Below are 17293 nucleotides of genomic sequence, written 5' to 3' on the forward strand. Positions count from 1 at the left end.
CGCCCAGAGCATCTAACACCAGCAAACACAGAGGAGACAAACGCGAAAAATGGAAGGGAGACCCACGCCAATGGTGCCAGGTCTAACACGAGGCAAGACCGAACTTGTCCTGACGAGGGGCGGCCACAACTTTTGGGGCCCACACTTTGGCCAATGGAATTTGGAACCTCCCCCACCCCTTCTCCCTCTGCAAAAAGTCTTGGCGTCACAATAAATAATCACCTGTCACTAAAAACCCAAATTGTCTTTGTGATCTCTACCTGCTTCTTCCTATTACGGAAGATTAGAAAGACCAGCAGACTACTCACACAGGAAGCATTGATACAGGTTGTGATAGCTACGATTATGTCCCACTTAGACTACGCAAACTCAGTCTACCTTGGTATGCTGCTATTCTTTTTTTTTTTTTTACTTAATTTTGGTTATTCATGAAAAACATAAACATTCCCTCCCAATTGCAGCATCATACAAGAACTGTTGCATACAGAACGACGACCTCATTAAGGCACGTTAGGGACACAATATCACTGGGTATGCCACTATTCTTAACCAACAGTTTACAGTTGGTGCAGAATCAAGCGGCCAGACTGATCCACCAGCAACATAGGTGACATGTCACCCCACTTCTGAGGAAGCTGCACTGACTTCCCATCCCCCAGCGCTGCACCTTTAAAGTAGGATGTCTGGGCTTTAAATCTCTACATGGGCAGAGCCCCAAATTCATCGATCGTCTTATTCAAAGGTACACTCCCTCATGTAACCTACGCTCGTCTCACTTTCATCTCATGGCAACTCCCGCCTTCAAGCTGAAGCGACAAGGGGGCTGTAGGTTTGCAACTCTGGCACCCAGACTTTGGCATTCCTTTCCCCTGGAAATTAGATCATGCACTGATCTGCTGAGCTTCAGAAAATCCCTTAAGATATGGTTGATTACCCAAGCATATGAATACATTCCACTTGGATTCGGCAAGTCTTAGAAACCGCGCCATGAAACCAATTGGTGTCCTTGCGTTTGATAAGAATTTTATAACATAACATAACATAACATAACATAGACTCAATTTTGCCGGGAACAGCATGGCATACTTAAGGTTCAGTTGTAGTAGCTTCTTTCTGGCCTCCTGATAAGGCGGTTGCTGTCTCTGGACTTCCCTGGAGAAGTCAGAGAAAATGCGCACTGTAGCATTATCCACTTGAAGCACCTCTTTCTTTCGTGCCTGCGCCAATATACAATCTCGAGCTTTGTAATAAAGCAATCTTGCCACCATTGGTCTTGGAGGGGCTCCAGGCTGCGGAGATTTTGCCTGTACTCTGCGCGCCCTTTCTAGAGCAAAGAACCCAGAGACTCCATTGGGAGCTACATCTGTGCGCAGCCAGTGCTCCATATATTTCACTGTGTCTGTGCCCTCACTCTTCTCTGGAAGGCCCACCACCCCGATGTTGTTGCCGCGTGAGCGTTTTTTGGCATCTTCTGCCCTGATCTTTGGTGTTCTCTCTTTGGTTTCCATCGCTTGTAGGCACTTTTGCATCTTTGTCACAGCTGGGTGAAGTTCTTTTAGCTAGCTCTCATTCACAGTAACTAGTTCTGCCAGCTTTTTATGGTCATCCTTGAGAAGATTCAGGTACGTGCCAATAGTATCAATTTTGAGCTCCAGCGCTTCTCAAGAGGCGGTTATGGCCTGAAGAATGTTCTGCAACGTAGGGTCACCAGTAGATCTCGCTGGAGGCGGTGCCACTGCATTCTCTACTGTTGCTGTATTCGGCTTTTTTTTGGTCTTGTTCCTTCTTTCATGAGGATTTGCCCATCTTCTCCTGGGTTCTGGCAACGGTCGGGTATTTAACTGGAAATCCGTTTGGCCACCTGCTCTTTCTTGTCTTTGTGTCTCACCGGGGGGCACAGAGACCTGGCCCCTGTAGTTCGTAAGGGGCGGAGTCAGTAGATCCGCTAGTTGTCTCCAAGTGGGCCAGAGGATCTGGGCGTGTATGGCTAGGGTCCGTTGCCCAGAGGAGGCAAGCCCCTTCCACTTACTGGCCCTGTGTTGCTCAGGTGTTCAGTTGAGCCTATTCATGTGGCCTCAATTACCATTGCTACTGCCAGATGCTATGTGGCCTCCAGCAATTGGAGATGCTTTATTGATGGAAGATGGTCGAGGTGGCAACAGTCGCCATGCGTCGCGCCACTGGGGCCCCGCCTAAGCTTTCAACTCTATGGTGCCTCAGGGGTAATAGCTTTGCCAATTGCTGAAGCATATGACTAGCTGACCAGCCACGCATCAGGTCTCATTAATGCAGAGGGCTTTCTGTCTCCAGGGCACTCTCCGCCTTCCCGCCCGTCTAGTAGGCCCCATTACGTCCCTTGGGCCTCATCTGGTAAGCTGTGCAGAGATCACTGGGCTGCTTCCTTCGGCTTTGGTCCCCCCCTCTCACCTGCGGATGGGATCGCCTCGGTGATCTGGACCTCCGCGCCCAGTCCCAGTCTTCTCCGGCCGGGTGAGGCTCCGTGTGTGCCCCCTCTCCCGCTTTGTCGGTTCTCTCTTGGGCACAAACGAGTGACGTCAGGATGCACCTGCAGGTGCCTCCCGTTCGTCCTCGCAGTCCGGTGTGTCCGGCAGGAGTTGAAGCGTCAGGCGAGCACTCCTCTCGGTCAGAGTTTTCCCCAGGTCAGGCGCCAGGATCCAGCCACGTGTCACTCTTCCTCGGGCCCCAGTGGTGCCGCTATCGCACCTGATGTAGCTATCCGGATTGGCCAGCAATCCTCTTGCCGGCCCATAGCAACCAGATATGGCTGGCCGCAAGTCCTGAGACGGGCCAGGTCAGGTTGGGCCCCCTCCTCGGAGCCCTGCCCCGCTATCTTCTCTGTCTCTACTCCGATCTGAGCCCACTCTGATCCGGCGCCTTCATTTTGATGTTTAGTGAGCTTGGTCAATTCAGTTTTTGTCCGAGTTCAAGGCAGTTCAGTTATCGGATGGTGCGCTGCCCGTCAAGGATCTCATCGGTGCTCCCCCACATTTCAGGCCCTTAGACTACTGCCCAGGGGTCAGGATGGTGACAGATTGCGCCTGGCCGAGAGGAACTCAGAGCAGCACTGCTCACTCCATCGGCATGAGGCAACGCCCCCTGATTCCGTTGAATTTCTTGCATACCACATACTTGACACGGCTGAAGCTTTGGAGGGCGGGTCAGCGCCAATCGTCCACATGTTACCAGTGTAATGCGGAGGCGGGCGACTGGGCCTGCCCAGCGATCAGGAGATACTGGACTGCCATTTTTCAAGCATTGGTCCAAGTGCCGAGTTGGCCTACTGACTTATCTCCCCACATTGCTCTTCGTGGCTTGGTGGAAGATTTGGGCGCAGCAGGAGTGACCAAATGCATGTGTGTCTGGGGACACTGGTCGCCAAGAAGGACATAGACCAACTGTGGAACTCAGCAACACCACCACCAGTGGTGGCGGCGTAGCACACAGCTATGGAATGTTGCGCACAATTGGACAAAGTAGCCTATGCTGCACGACGGTGACCGCCAAAACACAAAAAGGTCTGGTAGAAATGGTGGGAATACTATGGGTTACAAAGTTCTGTATGTTAACTGCATATGAGATTGTCACTCTACACTTGTCACAGCTTATTTGCACTGTATGGTTTTTGATGTGTCTTGCTTTCTTCATGAAATCAATAAAAACTGGTTTATTTATAAAAATAAAGTTTCTGTGCAGACATGGGAAAATTCCCCGGCAGTGAAAGTGGTAACACTAAAGTAGCTGGTATGTTTTGATGCAGGAGTTTCCATTTTCCTTAGCTCACTAATTGTTAAAGGCAGATATTTAATTGAAGTCTTTCTAGAGACTTTTTACACGTCAAGCCTCCCATTGTAGTCTTCAAAATTGAACAAACATTGGCATAGCCAATAGGTCTCGCTTTTGAGACCTTATAAGTATTTAGTTATGCAGCACAATATCCTTGGTGCAACAGCATCAACTGTTGCATGGCTAAACACATATAAGGTCCCAAAGGCGAAACCTGTTGGCTATGCCAATGCTTGTTTATAGGTTTCCTATACTTGGTAAAATCGTATAGAGTTCTGTTAGATTTACCCTTAAAACGCATCTGTGTTTACAAATGTACTTGCCTGGCTGCGGAGGGGATACTTCACTTCTATCAATCACCCCCCTAGCTCCGGGTCATCGTCCACAAGTCTTTGTTGCCCTGTGAACTCTTATGGGGACTTAAAAAAGTAGACCGTGTTCAACAACTTGTGTCATTATGATGATTTACACTGTGTATTAAGCAGGGTGTCATTAACTAATAGGGTGCGAGCTGATCTTCACCTCCAGAAGTTTACCACTGAAAAGTCGATCAAGCATGAACCCTCTGAAGATTCACATGTTGCAAGTGAGCATTAAATAAATTCTGAGCTGCAGGGGTTAAATTGGGCACGCAACAAGGGGAAAATTCTCTTGCATATCCACCGACATTTTAAATTAGGCCTGAACTTCTTTAGTACAGAATGCATTAGATTCATCCGAGAGGGTCCAAGGTTCACAAAAAGAGGATGAAGCTCGAAACTACGCAGATCATCAACTTTATACAATCTTCAATGATCAGGGGCTCGGCGACCATGCGCTGCTCTACTCTGAGTTTTGTAAATGTAACTAGAATACTGACTAATTTAGAATTATCGAAACCTTCCTATGAATTACAGGGCCCAAGTGATTATTGAAAGGTAAATTGACTATTTTAACAGAATTCTGCCTGCCTTCCACCGCTGGTGGGGCGGGGGTGCAAATAAGCATGGCTGGCCCGGCTTCTACAGGCATGCCTTAGCTACAGCTGTGACCCCCTACGAGTCAAAATGTTCAACACAGGCTTAACCATTTCCGCCGCGATCTCTAGGTAAAACCCACTTTTAATTTTTAATGCCGTGTCATGGCACATTTCCTGTAAATAAAGAGAGAGGGAGAATGTTTTTTTTTTTTTTTATTAAGCACATTTACTTAAGTTACTAATTCACAGGCATGCAGCTGCGTTAACGTGGGTCCACATCACAAAATCACATTGAAAAGGCTGTGCCGGCTGTGTTTAGTATTAAACAGTCTGTGTATATTCACAGCATAACTGAACAGTTTAAATACCTTGTGGGCCCAGCTCTGTCTCATTAACAGTATGATAAAGGCTCCGAGCTACATTCCGCCTGGTGCGCACCTGTGAAAAGTCCTGCAGCGCTCATAAGAGCCCATCATGAGCAGCACGGTACAGTACACCGTGTGCAACAAGCACCTGAGCCTGTATTCAGAATTTCTAACCATCTAAGTAACATTGTCATGAGATACACACTTCGACTACAATATTGTAACCGCCTACAGTTATTCAGTCATGTTAAAGAAAGTAAAAAATGTAGCTTTTGTATCCTGAAAAGATGCTTCAGAGTGTGAAAGTGAGGGGGTGGCTTGAAATGGTTGTCAACTAGTTCCTCCTACGGCACTAAAGTTCCTCTAGCCATGTCATTAAAAACAGCATTTATGTGAGAGCAGAGTCAAATTTGAAAACCGCCCATTAGCAAACTGAGTGCGTTCAGCGCAGATGAATTAGTTGCAGTATAACGTGACTTGCATGGGTAACCCACCCCGAGGTAGTTGATTTTACTAAGACGGCTTTAAAAACCAACCCACTAATTCTAAATCAAGAGGTCGGGAAAATTGCACTCATTTGAGTTTGAAGGGGCTCCGTGGGAAAGACACGCCCCTAAGTCACGTCGCCCAAGTTAACTAGCTTCGCCTCTACAGCAGCACGTGCTGTCGCTTCAGCCGTCGAGGGAGCGCTCCCAGCACTGCGGGGGGGTTAATGTTACGTCACTTCCATGGTGCAGGATGTCCACATGAGAACGTTAGTCACAGCCCCGTATATACATTTCTAAAACTAGCCCTACTTAGCCCAAGATTCGTTGGCTTTGACCAATTGGCTGTGACGCAGCACTGGAGCAGGGCCATTGACCTCCAGCGATGGGTTTCTGGTCAGCGGCATGTCCAGAGGCAACAAACCGCCGCCAGCACACCACAGAGTAGCAAGGTAGAAATGGGGAAAGAGAGCAAAGCGAGGCGCTGTCTGCCAGACCCGACTGCAACAGCATGTGTCAACAATGTTACCGGTGCAAAGGAGGCCAGTGTGCATAGAAACAAAAAAAAAGCGCTGAAAGACCAGCACGCCCGCGAAAGTTAAAGTCCATCTACAGTGTTTACCTTAAGGGAGCAAGCAGCGGCGGACACAATAATTGGAAACAGATGGTGCCGCTGCTCGCTCCTGCAAAGTAAACGCCGTACATGCACGAGGGCTCATCGGAAACCGTGCAGAAAATGCACGAGTTTCCACAAAAGCCCGGAGTGATTCCAAGAGGTCACTCTAAAGCAGCACTTCCGCACTGTGTAGGCAAGACCTAAAAATTATCATTGAATTTAGTTAACTTGGTTGGTTTAGGATTTCCCAGTCAGATTGCAATATATTGATCAAGTTTACTCAGAAAAGCTAAAATACTTTTAAATTCCCCAAATGTACTTACTAACTTGCAGGCAGATTACATGTTATAGAGATCTCATTACAAACTATTTTCTCCTATAGGGCAGAAGAAAATTGAGAAGCGAATGTTCTTTTTAGAGAACAAAAGGCGACACTGGAGAAGCTATGATCCAGATAAACTTTTCTCTTCTGTAAAGGAGGAACTGAACTTCTATGAACAGAAAATGAAGGAGATAGCAGAAGTAAGTAAACGTTTGTGATCAGTGATCCATTTTAATTTGAAAGCTGTGAGTAGTCTTGTTTAGAGTCAAGTTTTAATTTTGCATTGTGAAGCTGACATTTTAGGCATGTGAACACATTTTATTGAGCTTTGCATTTTGGTACCTGGCAATATTTGCCCATGCAGCTCTTTTATAGTTAAGTATGAGGACGACGAGTGGCATAATTGTAGAGAGCTAGATTATCTCTGGAATACCACAAATTGCAGTCCAGTCCTTTGAATGTATTCCACAACATAACTGAATCAAGGCCAAAGCAAACTGCCCCCTTTATTTTATTATGGAACTTGTTGATATATGCTTCCATCAACGTTTGCCTATACCCAGGGAGCAGTTAATTGGGAACGTATTAGCCATGTTATGGGGGGGAAGAATTAAACGTTGAGTTTTTACAACATACACCTGCATTTGCCAGTTGTTAGAAATGGGGTAGCATGGTGCAGAGAAGGCGGGTCAAACTCCAGAGGACATGTGAAAAGCATCTGCGCATGAAGTGTCAACCATATTCATGCGGGGCACTAACCCCGAATCTAAATCACCATGGGCCCACCCATATTAGCCTGGGCAACCTTCACAGTGGGCCTCACCCTAAAACCTCTTGGCGATACTGGTGGGCAACATCCCATTAGGCACCCTTAGGGGCCTCAGGCAAATGGTACTTGGCATAACACATGGCCTAAAAACCTCATTAGCACAAACAGCATTAGCAACGGCATCAGTATTAGGCCTTAAACACACTAGGCGTGACACCATCAGCGTACTTCACAATCACACTAGCACCGGAGCCTAAACATAAGGCATATCATTAGTATGACCTTTAGGAAAAATCACAGTTCCCCCCCCCCCCCATGTGCTCTCTATAACGGCATGAGGCATTGAATCACATTAGGCATGACCACCAGCATAAATACATTGGGCACAAACACTATAGCATGTGGCCTGACACCTGCATTAGGCCTAGAGCCTCCCCCTGGGCTCAACACAAGTGGTAGCAGCTCAGCCTAGTATTTAAAAAAACTGGCCCAACATTACAACTGCCGACTGTCCAGCGGGGCAGTTGTGGACAGCACTGTTCAGTCTTGGTTAAGGTGCCCCTCTTCCGCGACTCTGGTACTATAAATATGGTCCACGTCGCAGGTGCCTGCTGACGGTGTACCTGTAAAGTCAGTTCAGTCACTGGGGGCGAGCACCGACCATATGCCCCGACGCCCCCCCCCCCCCCACCCCCCCCAACTGCAGAATGACTGAGCCCCACACTCACCGGGTCTCTCCTCGTTGTTGGTTGCTCCTCCTCGTGGGGCACGGACAGGCGGGGTGGCTCTTAACGTCTTCTTTCCACTTAAGTCGCGGGGCACTCCTCTGGGCATGAGAACCCTGTCAGCAGCAGCGCTGCCTCGCCGGACTTCACCCGGGCCCCCTCCTGGGACCCCGGGACTTGCGCGTGGAGCCCTCCGGCTCTAAACTCCCGGCACTTCCTGCTCCTGCCCCCAATCAGGCTCCAGGATGCCTGACTTCCTTCCCGGCGGCAGGGCGGGACTTCCTGGTGGCGCTCCGAGCTCCTAGCTCGCCGCGAGCTCGGAGCTCGTTTAAATCAACACCAGGACACGAACATGCGGCAATACATGGGGTGGGCACCCGTTTACTTTCAAGGCATGCAAATCGCCGCCACTACTCTGGGTGGGCACCTTCGGCGCTTCCAAACAACACAGTCCTTCCCGGCCACACAGCGCTGTTGGGTCCCCGCTTCTTCTTGGGCAGAATTAACATAAAGTGCTGCCGGAATCAGCTCCTCACCTCTGGTGCTGGGACATAGCGCTGCACTCACCAAGCGCTAGTCAGCAGGCAAGATTGGGACAGTAGATAGTGCTCTTCTTCACTGGCACTTTAATTATAGCGCTCCCAAGGCACTAGGTCCCACCAGCAGACTCTGGGACAACAGGCCGCGCCCCTCACCCCCTTCTGGGTACAGTCAAAGGTGCTCCTTGGCAGTCAGCTCAAGCGCTCTTCTTTTCCAGGCGCTAGGGAGCAGTCAGGGCCCAGGGGTAGCGCTCATGAGGCGCTAGGGCAGGAGAGCAGACCGGCATTGCTGGGCCAGGTCAGTGGTCAGTGGGAATACATCAATGCAGGACAGCAGCTCCTTGGAACCATCATCCCCTGTAACGTGGCACTCCTCCTGGTACAGCAGCATGAACTCCAGCAGCGGGCTCTCACTGGCCCTGTGGACAGTGGAGGGGTGCAGATGGGCTCAGGGGCAGGCACACAGGCCCATGTGGCGGCACCCCCTGGCAGCAGGTCCCCTCTCTCAAGTCCACGCTCTGACTGAGCACATGGTGGCACAGCCCCCCTACTTATTCACCCCTCACCCCACCTACCAGATGGTGCCAGAAGCTTCTAGAAGTTTCTGGGGAAACTGGTTCTAACTGGCTCATGGGGAGGAGTAGAGCACCCTGGGTGCCAGGCTTTCCCTCCAAAAGTTGGGATGGCTGGGAACCGAACATCTAGATTGCTAACCCACCACAGTGGCACCACACACAGCCATGGCATACATTTTAAAAGCGACATTTCACCAGGGTGCATTCTTGCAATGGGGGAATTACAGGTGCGCACACCATTGCATTACCTTTAACATGGCATCTCACACCACACATGGCCTATACATGTCTCAACCATGGGGGAGACATCCTAAAATAGGGGGGGGGGGGGTGAAAAGCGAAAACATTTGGGAAAAAGGGCCAAGTCCAACACCAGTGTTTCATGAAAAAAACGGTGTGAAATTGTGTGTTTGAGGCATGTGTGGCGTTGATACACATGCTTTGCATACGCCTGCCTTCCAGTGTTGGGCCTGGATATGTGCAAGTTGCTTTTTTTCAATGAAGTCTTTTGAGTCATGAGGGAGAGAGACTCCTCTTAGTGATAATGTACAGGGGCATCAACTCCATTATTAGATTATTTTCTTTTGGCTCTCAGGTTTGGCACAGTCACTGTGCTCTTTTCTACTCGTTCACTACCTTACCCTTCATCTGTATTGTTTTTGATCGTGTCTTCAATTCTTGTGTTTCGGGGTATACATATTTCATTGAGTTGCTTCCACCAGGGCCCCCACTTGTCCTTGCCCTTTGAGGCCTTCTTCAGTCTCCATTGCTTTTTCCAAGAATTCTTTGCTGGTGGTTGAGCGGATGCCTTTCCGTTATTGTTCTCGCTGCCATATCAAGAACCCGCTGACCAATTTACACCAGATCTGTAATCTTTGCCTCTCGCCGGAACACAGAGAAGCTGATTGCGATACTGCCACTAAAAAAAAAAAACCTTCAAGACTGTTGCGAATGTCTGTTCGAGATGTCCAGGAGGAGCACAGAGGACACTCCAGACCTTTTTGGTCATGACGACGTTGAGGAGGAAGAACAACACCCTCCGCTGATGGTTGCGGAGGAAGAGGCGTTCTCGATCGAGAGCAGTTCTTGATCAGATCTTGAGGTCTACTTGGAGATGGAGGACATAACGCCTTCTTAGCATTCTGAGAGTACGGTACCCCCTGCCCCTCAACACAGTTTTGACACACCCAAAAGACCTCCGACTGCTCTGGAACATCATAGAGAGGCCCTGCCATCTGACCATCGTCGGCACGAAGCACCTGTTTCAAACATCCCGCCTTCAATTTCGGTGTCGAAAAAGCAACCAAAGCTGAAACGGTTTGTTTCAACCACTTTGATCTCTGAATGCCAGCCGGTGCCTACTCGACCCTTCGGTGCCAAGTCGAATTCCACTTTCCATGTCCACAGATTCAATGTCAAGCAGACTTGGGTGCAGAAACCTTTGTTGGACCCGAAACTTGTAAGCCTTATTCCGGTAGACCTGTGGAGCCAATCCTCCAGTGACTCCAAGAGCTGCTGGGTGCTAGGCAAAAGCAGACTGTCATCCAGCCTCATACGGGCCGAATGCTTGCCAGCCCTTCAGCATGGATTCCCACGAGCAAGTGTTTCAATGCCGAAACCAGGAGCTTTCCCATATATATGCTTGTATACAGATTGATCTGAATATATACACGTTGTTGTGTTTCAGTTCGAACTATTGTGTCAAACGATTATTTGATGAGATATCCATCGTCACTTTTGATCCATGTGAGTGCCCGTAGGCAGTTGTTTTTTTCATATCATGGCACACAGTCACTTTGGGGTTCTTTTCACTGAGTCACCCAGCATGAATTATTATTGTTTGTTCTTAAGTTTTTTATGATATGTGTAACACTCGCTTGTATTTTGATTATATCATGATTATACCTTGTTTCAGCCTACTGTCCCCAATGAAGGGCACCGCCCGAAATGCATTGGACGGGTGAAATTATGTTGATGGACATGAAATTAATATGATGAATTTAAGTTGATTCTGATGACTTATGAAGTAAATTATTTCATTGGAATACATGATCTTTCGACTGGGTTGTCGATTATTTGAACATTAAGGAATCCTGGTTGAACCCAGGAAATTGAGAAGCACGCCTGGGGATGCTTTCAATGTTGTACTTGTGAGCACCACTTTCTTTATTACAATTATAATATGCTCATTAGTACATCACGGCAAAAGTTCATAAAGAAATTTGAACCTACACAGTCTTATCATGTGCCAATCAAAACACGTTTGCTGGAGTTTTAACGCTATGGAATAAAACCCTGAACCTACCATGTAGCTTTTTGTGTACTTGTACTGAGTTTACATAATCAAGATGCTGGAGGTAGCACCAGAAGTAATTAAGGAAATCCCACCATCCGAGTTTGTCACTCTGTCATCAAGCTCTCTAGTATTAAACAATATCACAATTCAAACCATGCTGACATAGCACCCTTCTAACAATACCTCTGAGCAGATAGTTTGACCTTAAAGACCACTTAAACAAAAGCTCTTTGATATTGCCTCTTTTCCATTAGATTATCTCCTCCATACTTGTTGAGTGGACCATCACCTCTGAGCCACAAAGCAATCTTAGCCTCTAGCTCACATATAAATAAAGTGTGTATTTCCAATTCAGTGGATGAGTAAACACAAATTTCTTTACTCCATGTTTACCCTTGTTAGTTGATCCTATGAAATTAGATTACTGTATAATATGGTCTCCTTTTAATGACCTTTCCTGACTGGTATTTACCACTGCCAGGGGCTGACTCTCCCAGCACACGCTTGGCTGGATGAGGTGAAGGAAACTTTTCACAGCCACTGTTGCGATCTAGTTGGACATGATGATGGTTTGGCTGCTACCCATAATGATGGGTTCCTGTGAGATACTGATTGCTGTGATGAAGGCTACTGATCAGAGCACCCACTATCTGGCAGTATGACTGCAATGACTGATCATGATTTGCACCGTGCCCGCCTGCCTCTTACTGCTGCCCCATCATGAGGCACCAAAACCCCAAGCCCACAGCATATCCCTGAAACATTTTGTGTACTAACCTTTCTATTGTAGGCAGTCAGGAATAGCAATAGAAATGTCAAAAAGAAAAGTGATTAGGGATTTGTCATGAGTGCAGCTGCGCTGTGCCTCATGATAAGCTGAGCTCGTCACCAGCACGGCGGTGCCGCGCGCGGCCCCCCTCCCCCTGCACAGGAGGTGAAAAACCCCTGCAATGAAGGGGTTAAATAAACCAATTTCTGAGAACAAGATGTGAGACGCTACAGGATCCCCTCCAACTTCTAAGGCCTTTGGTGGAGGATGCCCTGTATTACCATACAAAAAATTATATCCTCCAATCAAAAGACAGAAGCTGGTAGTTCAGTAGTACTGGTGGCAGCATGAGCCAGAGCAATCCTCTTTTGATCTGCCCTAATTATATCTAATTTAGCTCGCTCACTCATGAATGTATCACCTACCCTGTGTTTAAAAACCATATGAAGGTCATCTTTAGTGACGGTGTATTAATATTTAGAAGGAAAACCATCAGACTGTTTTATACTTTTAAGGCTGCTTGTTCATTATGGATACTTCTACCTTCAGATTCCTCACCTTTTGAATATCCCAGGCATCAGACTGGGTCCGGAAACATTTCGTTAGGAGAAAGAGGCAGAGGAAGACAGCATGCTGTTCCTTTCCCTACCTCCTTTTCATAGTATTCCAATTCCTCAGTCATTTCACTTGTGCAAGCCTAGTTCCTTCTTGCCCAAACGCTCCGGCCGTTGGAGGACTGGTGTTTGCCTTTTCACAAGTATGGAAGACAATTACTTCAGAACTTTGCATCTTACAGATTGTGGAAAGGATGTATGCCGTACCGTTCCAAACATCACTACCTCGGATTCCTCCGAGACCACAGATACTCCAACATGACTTCCACCTGCCATTCATCCTTGACCGAAGATGCTCCCTCATGACTTCCTTTAACAAGAGTTATAGTCCTTACTTCTTGAGGGCAGGCTGCAGTTGGTCCCAACGCAGAAGCAGCGTCATCTACTTTATTCTCTATACTACTTGATCCATTTGGCTTCACTTTGGCACCTTGAGTCTTCAAAAGGTGAAGGTGAAGGCGGTGGCCGCAGCGCATCTCAGATGGACAGGAATAACAATTTTCCCTTACCAGGATGGCTGCCTCATGAAAACCAATTTTCCAGAAATGACACAGCACCAGCCATGCTGCCGGTTCTCTTAGCAAACCCCTTAGATCTCCTGGCGGCAGACTGACTTATACCAGAGAACAACTGTCTCTCGGTAAGCGACTTGAAAATGACATTCCTCCCTGGGGAAATTTAAATGGGGAGAATACATTACCTGGGAAGTCTACATAGTCTACTCCTCTGAAATATGCCCAGCTTAATGCAAGGTCCCCGGTCAAACACTCAAACAAGATTAATCTATTGTTGGTAAGCAAAACCCTAGAAATACTGTTTATCACAGAAACGTGAACCACTCCCGACTCCGCCATTCGCCTTGGTTTGGCGTGTCCCTCAGGTTACAATATTCTTCACAAGCTACTTACCAAAAAAAAGAGGTGGGGGAGTAGGAATTATTTTTAAGGAAATTTGGAATTTAGTGTCCCTAACCCTTGCCAAGCTCCCTGGCCCTGATAATATGGACTTCTCTCTGAAATCAGAGAAAGGTTGTGCATTGTCCGTAATCTTATGCTTCCACTCCTCTGGCCTTTCAGCCTCACACTTAAAACCCCTAATTAAGCTGATCTCAAATGTGGCATAGGCCCACTCTAACTTCCCAAAATTAGGGGATTTTAATGTGGGCAGAAGAGATACCTCTTTCTCCCTCATACAAATAATTTTGCAGCTCCTGCAACATCATAGGGTTACATCAGATGGTTTCTGGCCCTACCCAATGTAGTGGCCATACCGTGTACCTCATTTTTTGCCCCAGAGAAGTTAGTCTTTATCTCAAATACTCTCCCTCTGTGTTAGAAGGACTACGCCTTAATATCTTCCCATGTACACGTAAGAGTACTTGGACCCGCCAAAAAAGTAGAAACCACTTTGCTAATGAACAGGGCATGGCACAAACTAGGCAGATCCTTCTGAAAGGAGTAATCTAATCTGTCCATCCTTTTTACTCCAGATCAGTAGATGAAAATTATATCATGGAGGAAAAGATTCTCAAACTTCTTGACTCTGAAATTCCACTACAGCTGAGAAAAAGCATACTCGGCCCCTTGGTATAACCCTTCTTTGAAGCAACTAAAGGTAGTCTGTAAGCAATGCAAGAGAAAGTGGCACAGATCTCTTTAAGAGGAAGATAAAGCACAGCTAAAATCCTCCCTACATGAATATAAGAAAGCTATCAGTTCACCCAAAGCAGACCACAATGCTTTTTTTATCCTTGCATAACACAAAAATGCCCAAAAAGTCTTTGATATCATGCTTGAGGTAGCTTATCCAGACTGCCTGAAAAGGTTCATCACCCCGTCTCAGGAGTTATGTGACAACCTTGCACTGTTTTTTGAGGAAAAGATAATCAACGTTTTGGAGAACATAAGTAGTTCCCCTCATTTTACGAATCCTTCTGTGTCCGGAGCATTTCTGAATAGCTGTACTATCAATGAGCCCCCTCCACATGCTGCGCGCAGTCTATCCGAATTAACCAACTTTTTGGATAGTTTCAACCCGTCTTGAGAAGTTTGAAACCATCTCAGTCGACTGATTCTGCTTTTTAGCTAGTTACATATACCCAGGCTCTCCACTTGATCCTGTTAAACCCCCCCCCCCCCCCCCCCCCCCCCCCTAGGATTTGAAACAAATTGATAGAAGAATCCTTCCTGCTGCTCCAACAGATATGTAACCAATCTGTGGATACTGGCAAAGTCCTACACACCCGGAAAAAAACTATTGTTCCCCCATTTTAAAAAAAACCTTCCCTCGACCCAGCTATTCCTGGCAATTATAGTAAAAACCTAGCTCATCACCTGGAACAGTATACTTTGCTTGACAAGGAACAGTTTGGCTTCAGATCTGGGCATGGAACTTGATCGGCCATATTCATGGCAATGGATGAACTCTGGATGCTAGTCGATGGCTGCTGATCAGCGATCCTGATTTTATTGGACTTCTCTCGCCTTCGACACAGTAAATCACAATATTCTTCTAGAAAGACTCCACATGGTAGGAATAAGATGTACTGCACTGAAATGGATGCACTTAAATTTGTTGGCGTGCTGTCAGGTTGTTACCTTCCTCCTGATCGCTCTGCCTGCAAAGGTGTTAAACATGGTGTCCTTCGAGAGTCGATCCATATCCCTATATTGTTCAACCTTTATAAGAGGCCTTTGGTGACCCTTATCAAAACCCATTGTATACGATTACTTAACTACGCAGATAACACCCAGCTAATTCGATCACTAGACAGTGACCTTCAGACAGCGATTAAGACCTTCCACAACTGTATGAAGGACATTGTAACTTGGCTAAATGCAATGGAGGCAAAACAGAGCTTCTGTGTTGCTCAGCCAAAAACATTCCCTTAAGTCTCCCAGCCAATTTTTGGCCTCTATCAACACAGGAACGGCTAGCCCCCTCGGACTCTGTAATTTGTGGGTTAGATTTGATAGCAAATTGTCCCCAGAAGGTCATGTTACCAAAGTACCTCGGACATGTTTCTCGCTTCTACGGGGCCTGCAAAAACTTCTTCCTGTGTTACTGACCTCTGCTAAAAGTCTTATTGTACGTAGTGTGATCCTGACTAGTTTTGGTTATTGTAACACTCTCCTTTTAGGAGCCCCAGATGTTTTGTTTCAAGGGTTACACAAAGTTCAGGTCGAAGCAGCGAAACTGGCTCTAGATAGGCCTAAGGATCATCTGCATCGGATACACTTAAAGGAGCTTCATTGGCTCCTGGTGAGACAAAGAATAGCTTTTTAAGCCTTATGCATTGTCTTTAAGGCTCTCCAGGGCCTTGGCCCAATTCATTTTCAGAATGGCTTCCAAAATTATACCCCAGGGAGAGGCCTTCACTCCTAGTCTACCAATCTTGTCTGTATTGCCAACAACAAGAACATGGGACAGGGAGGGCATGCCTTCTAAGTGAGGGCCGCCTAACTCTGAAATCATCTTCCTACTCCTCTTATGCACTCAACTGATCTCAACAGCTTCAGTAAGATACTGAAATCCAAGCTTTTTCCCTGCTAATCTCTACTGCTATCTTTGTTCTCCTAGTGCAACTGTTGTTTCCCTGTTCATTTCTCTAGCGCCAGGGTACCTTTTAGGTGGCAGTGTGCTCTATAAATGGTATAAATAAATAAAATTGCAGCTTGCCACATGTGGACAACACAACAGTTGTTTGACCTTGGCTTTTCTATCAGCAAGGCAAATCTCTTCTAGTGCCTTTTCAGCACATCCTGTTCAGAGGGGCTGCCACATCGAGTCAAGTCTCCTCGTCTCAGAGATTTCAAGATATTCAGGCAATGATTCCAGTGTTTCAGGATGTAGTGATCATTTTAGCCCTGCCGTTCTTATGCTTGTTTGGTCTCCTAACCTCCTGCATTCTGTTGGTCACCCATGAACACTGGCAGATGAGGGCCCTCGATGGTGCCCCTGCAGACAGGGATTCCAGCACAAAGGGAGATCTATGAGCCTGTAGCAAGATCTCCAGGGACACCCCAGTGGATCTAGAATGGTGGCGTGTGAACAACCACCTTTCTCAGCGAAAGGCATTTTACCCTCCTCCTGTGGCAACAGTGATCATAGATGCCACCACTGTAGGGTGAGGGGCTCATCTGGAATAACTGGTGATCAGAGGTCTCTGGTAGCCATAAGAACATATATTTCACATAAATAGGTTAGAAATGTGGGCAATACATCTGGCTCTCAAGCTTTTCCTTTTCGTCACGGTCAGTAAGCCCAGATATTGATAGACAACGTAGTACATCAACAAGCAAGGTGGAGAGGGTTGTTGCATCGTCTCCTCAGAGAAGGTTTACAACTCTAGTCCTTGGCTCATAACCATCAGATTTACATACTGGAAAATTACCTGGCTGGAGACCTCAACGTCCGAGTGGACAATCTTAGCTGGTGCTGTCTGGCCAATTACAAG

General features: G+C 47.0%; 1 protein-coding gene across 8 annotated transcripts in view; it reads left to right on the forward strand.

Moving 5' to 3' along the window:
- Positions 1-17293, forward strand: part of RNF216 (ring finger protein 216) — a 776933-nt gene that overhangs the window by 307125 nt on the left and 452515 nt on the right. For all 8 annotated transcript variants that reach the window (XM_086940659.1, XM_086940658.1, XM_086940657.1 and 5 more), the window contains one exon: positions 6611-6750. In XM_086940659.1, coding sequence (XP_086796785.1) covers positions 6611-6750 — 140 coding nt within the window. The remainder of the gene's footprint in view (positions 1-6610; positions 6751-17293) is intronic.

The sequence above is a fragment of the Lissotriton vulgaris genome, chromosome 10 (assembly GCF_964263255.1).
Source record: "Lissotriton vulgaris chromosome 10, aLisVul1.2, whole genome shotgun sequence".
In the NCBI taxonomy this organism is placed as follows: domain Eukaryota; kingdom Metazoa; phylum Chordata; class Amphibia; order Caudata; family Salamandridae; genus Lissotriton; species Lissotriton vulgaris.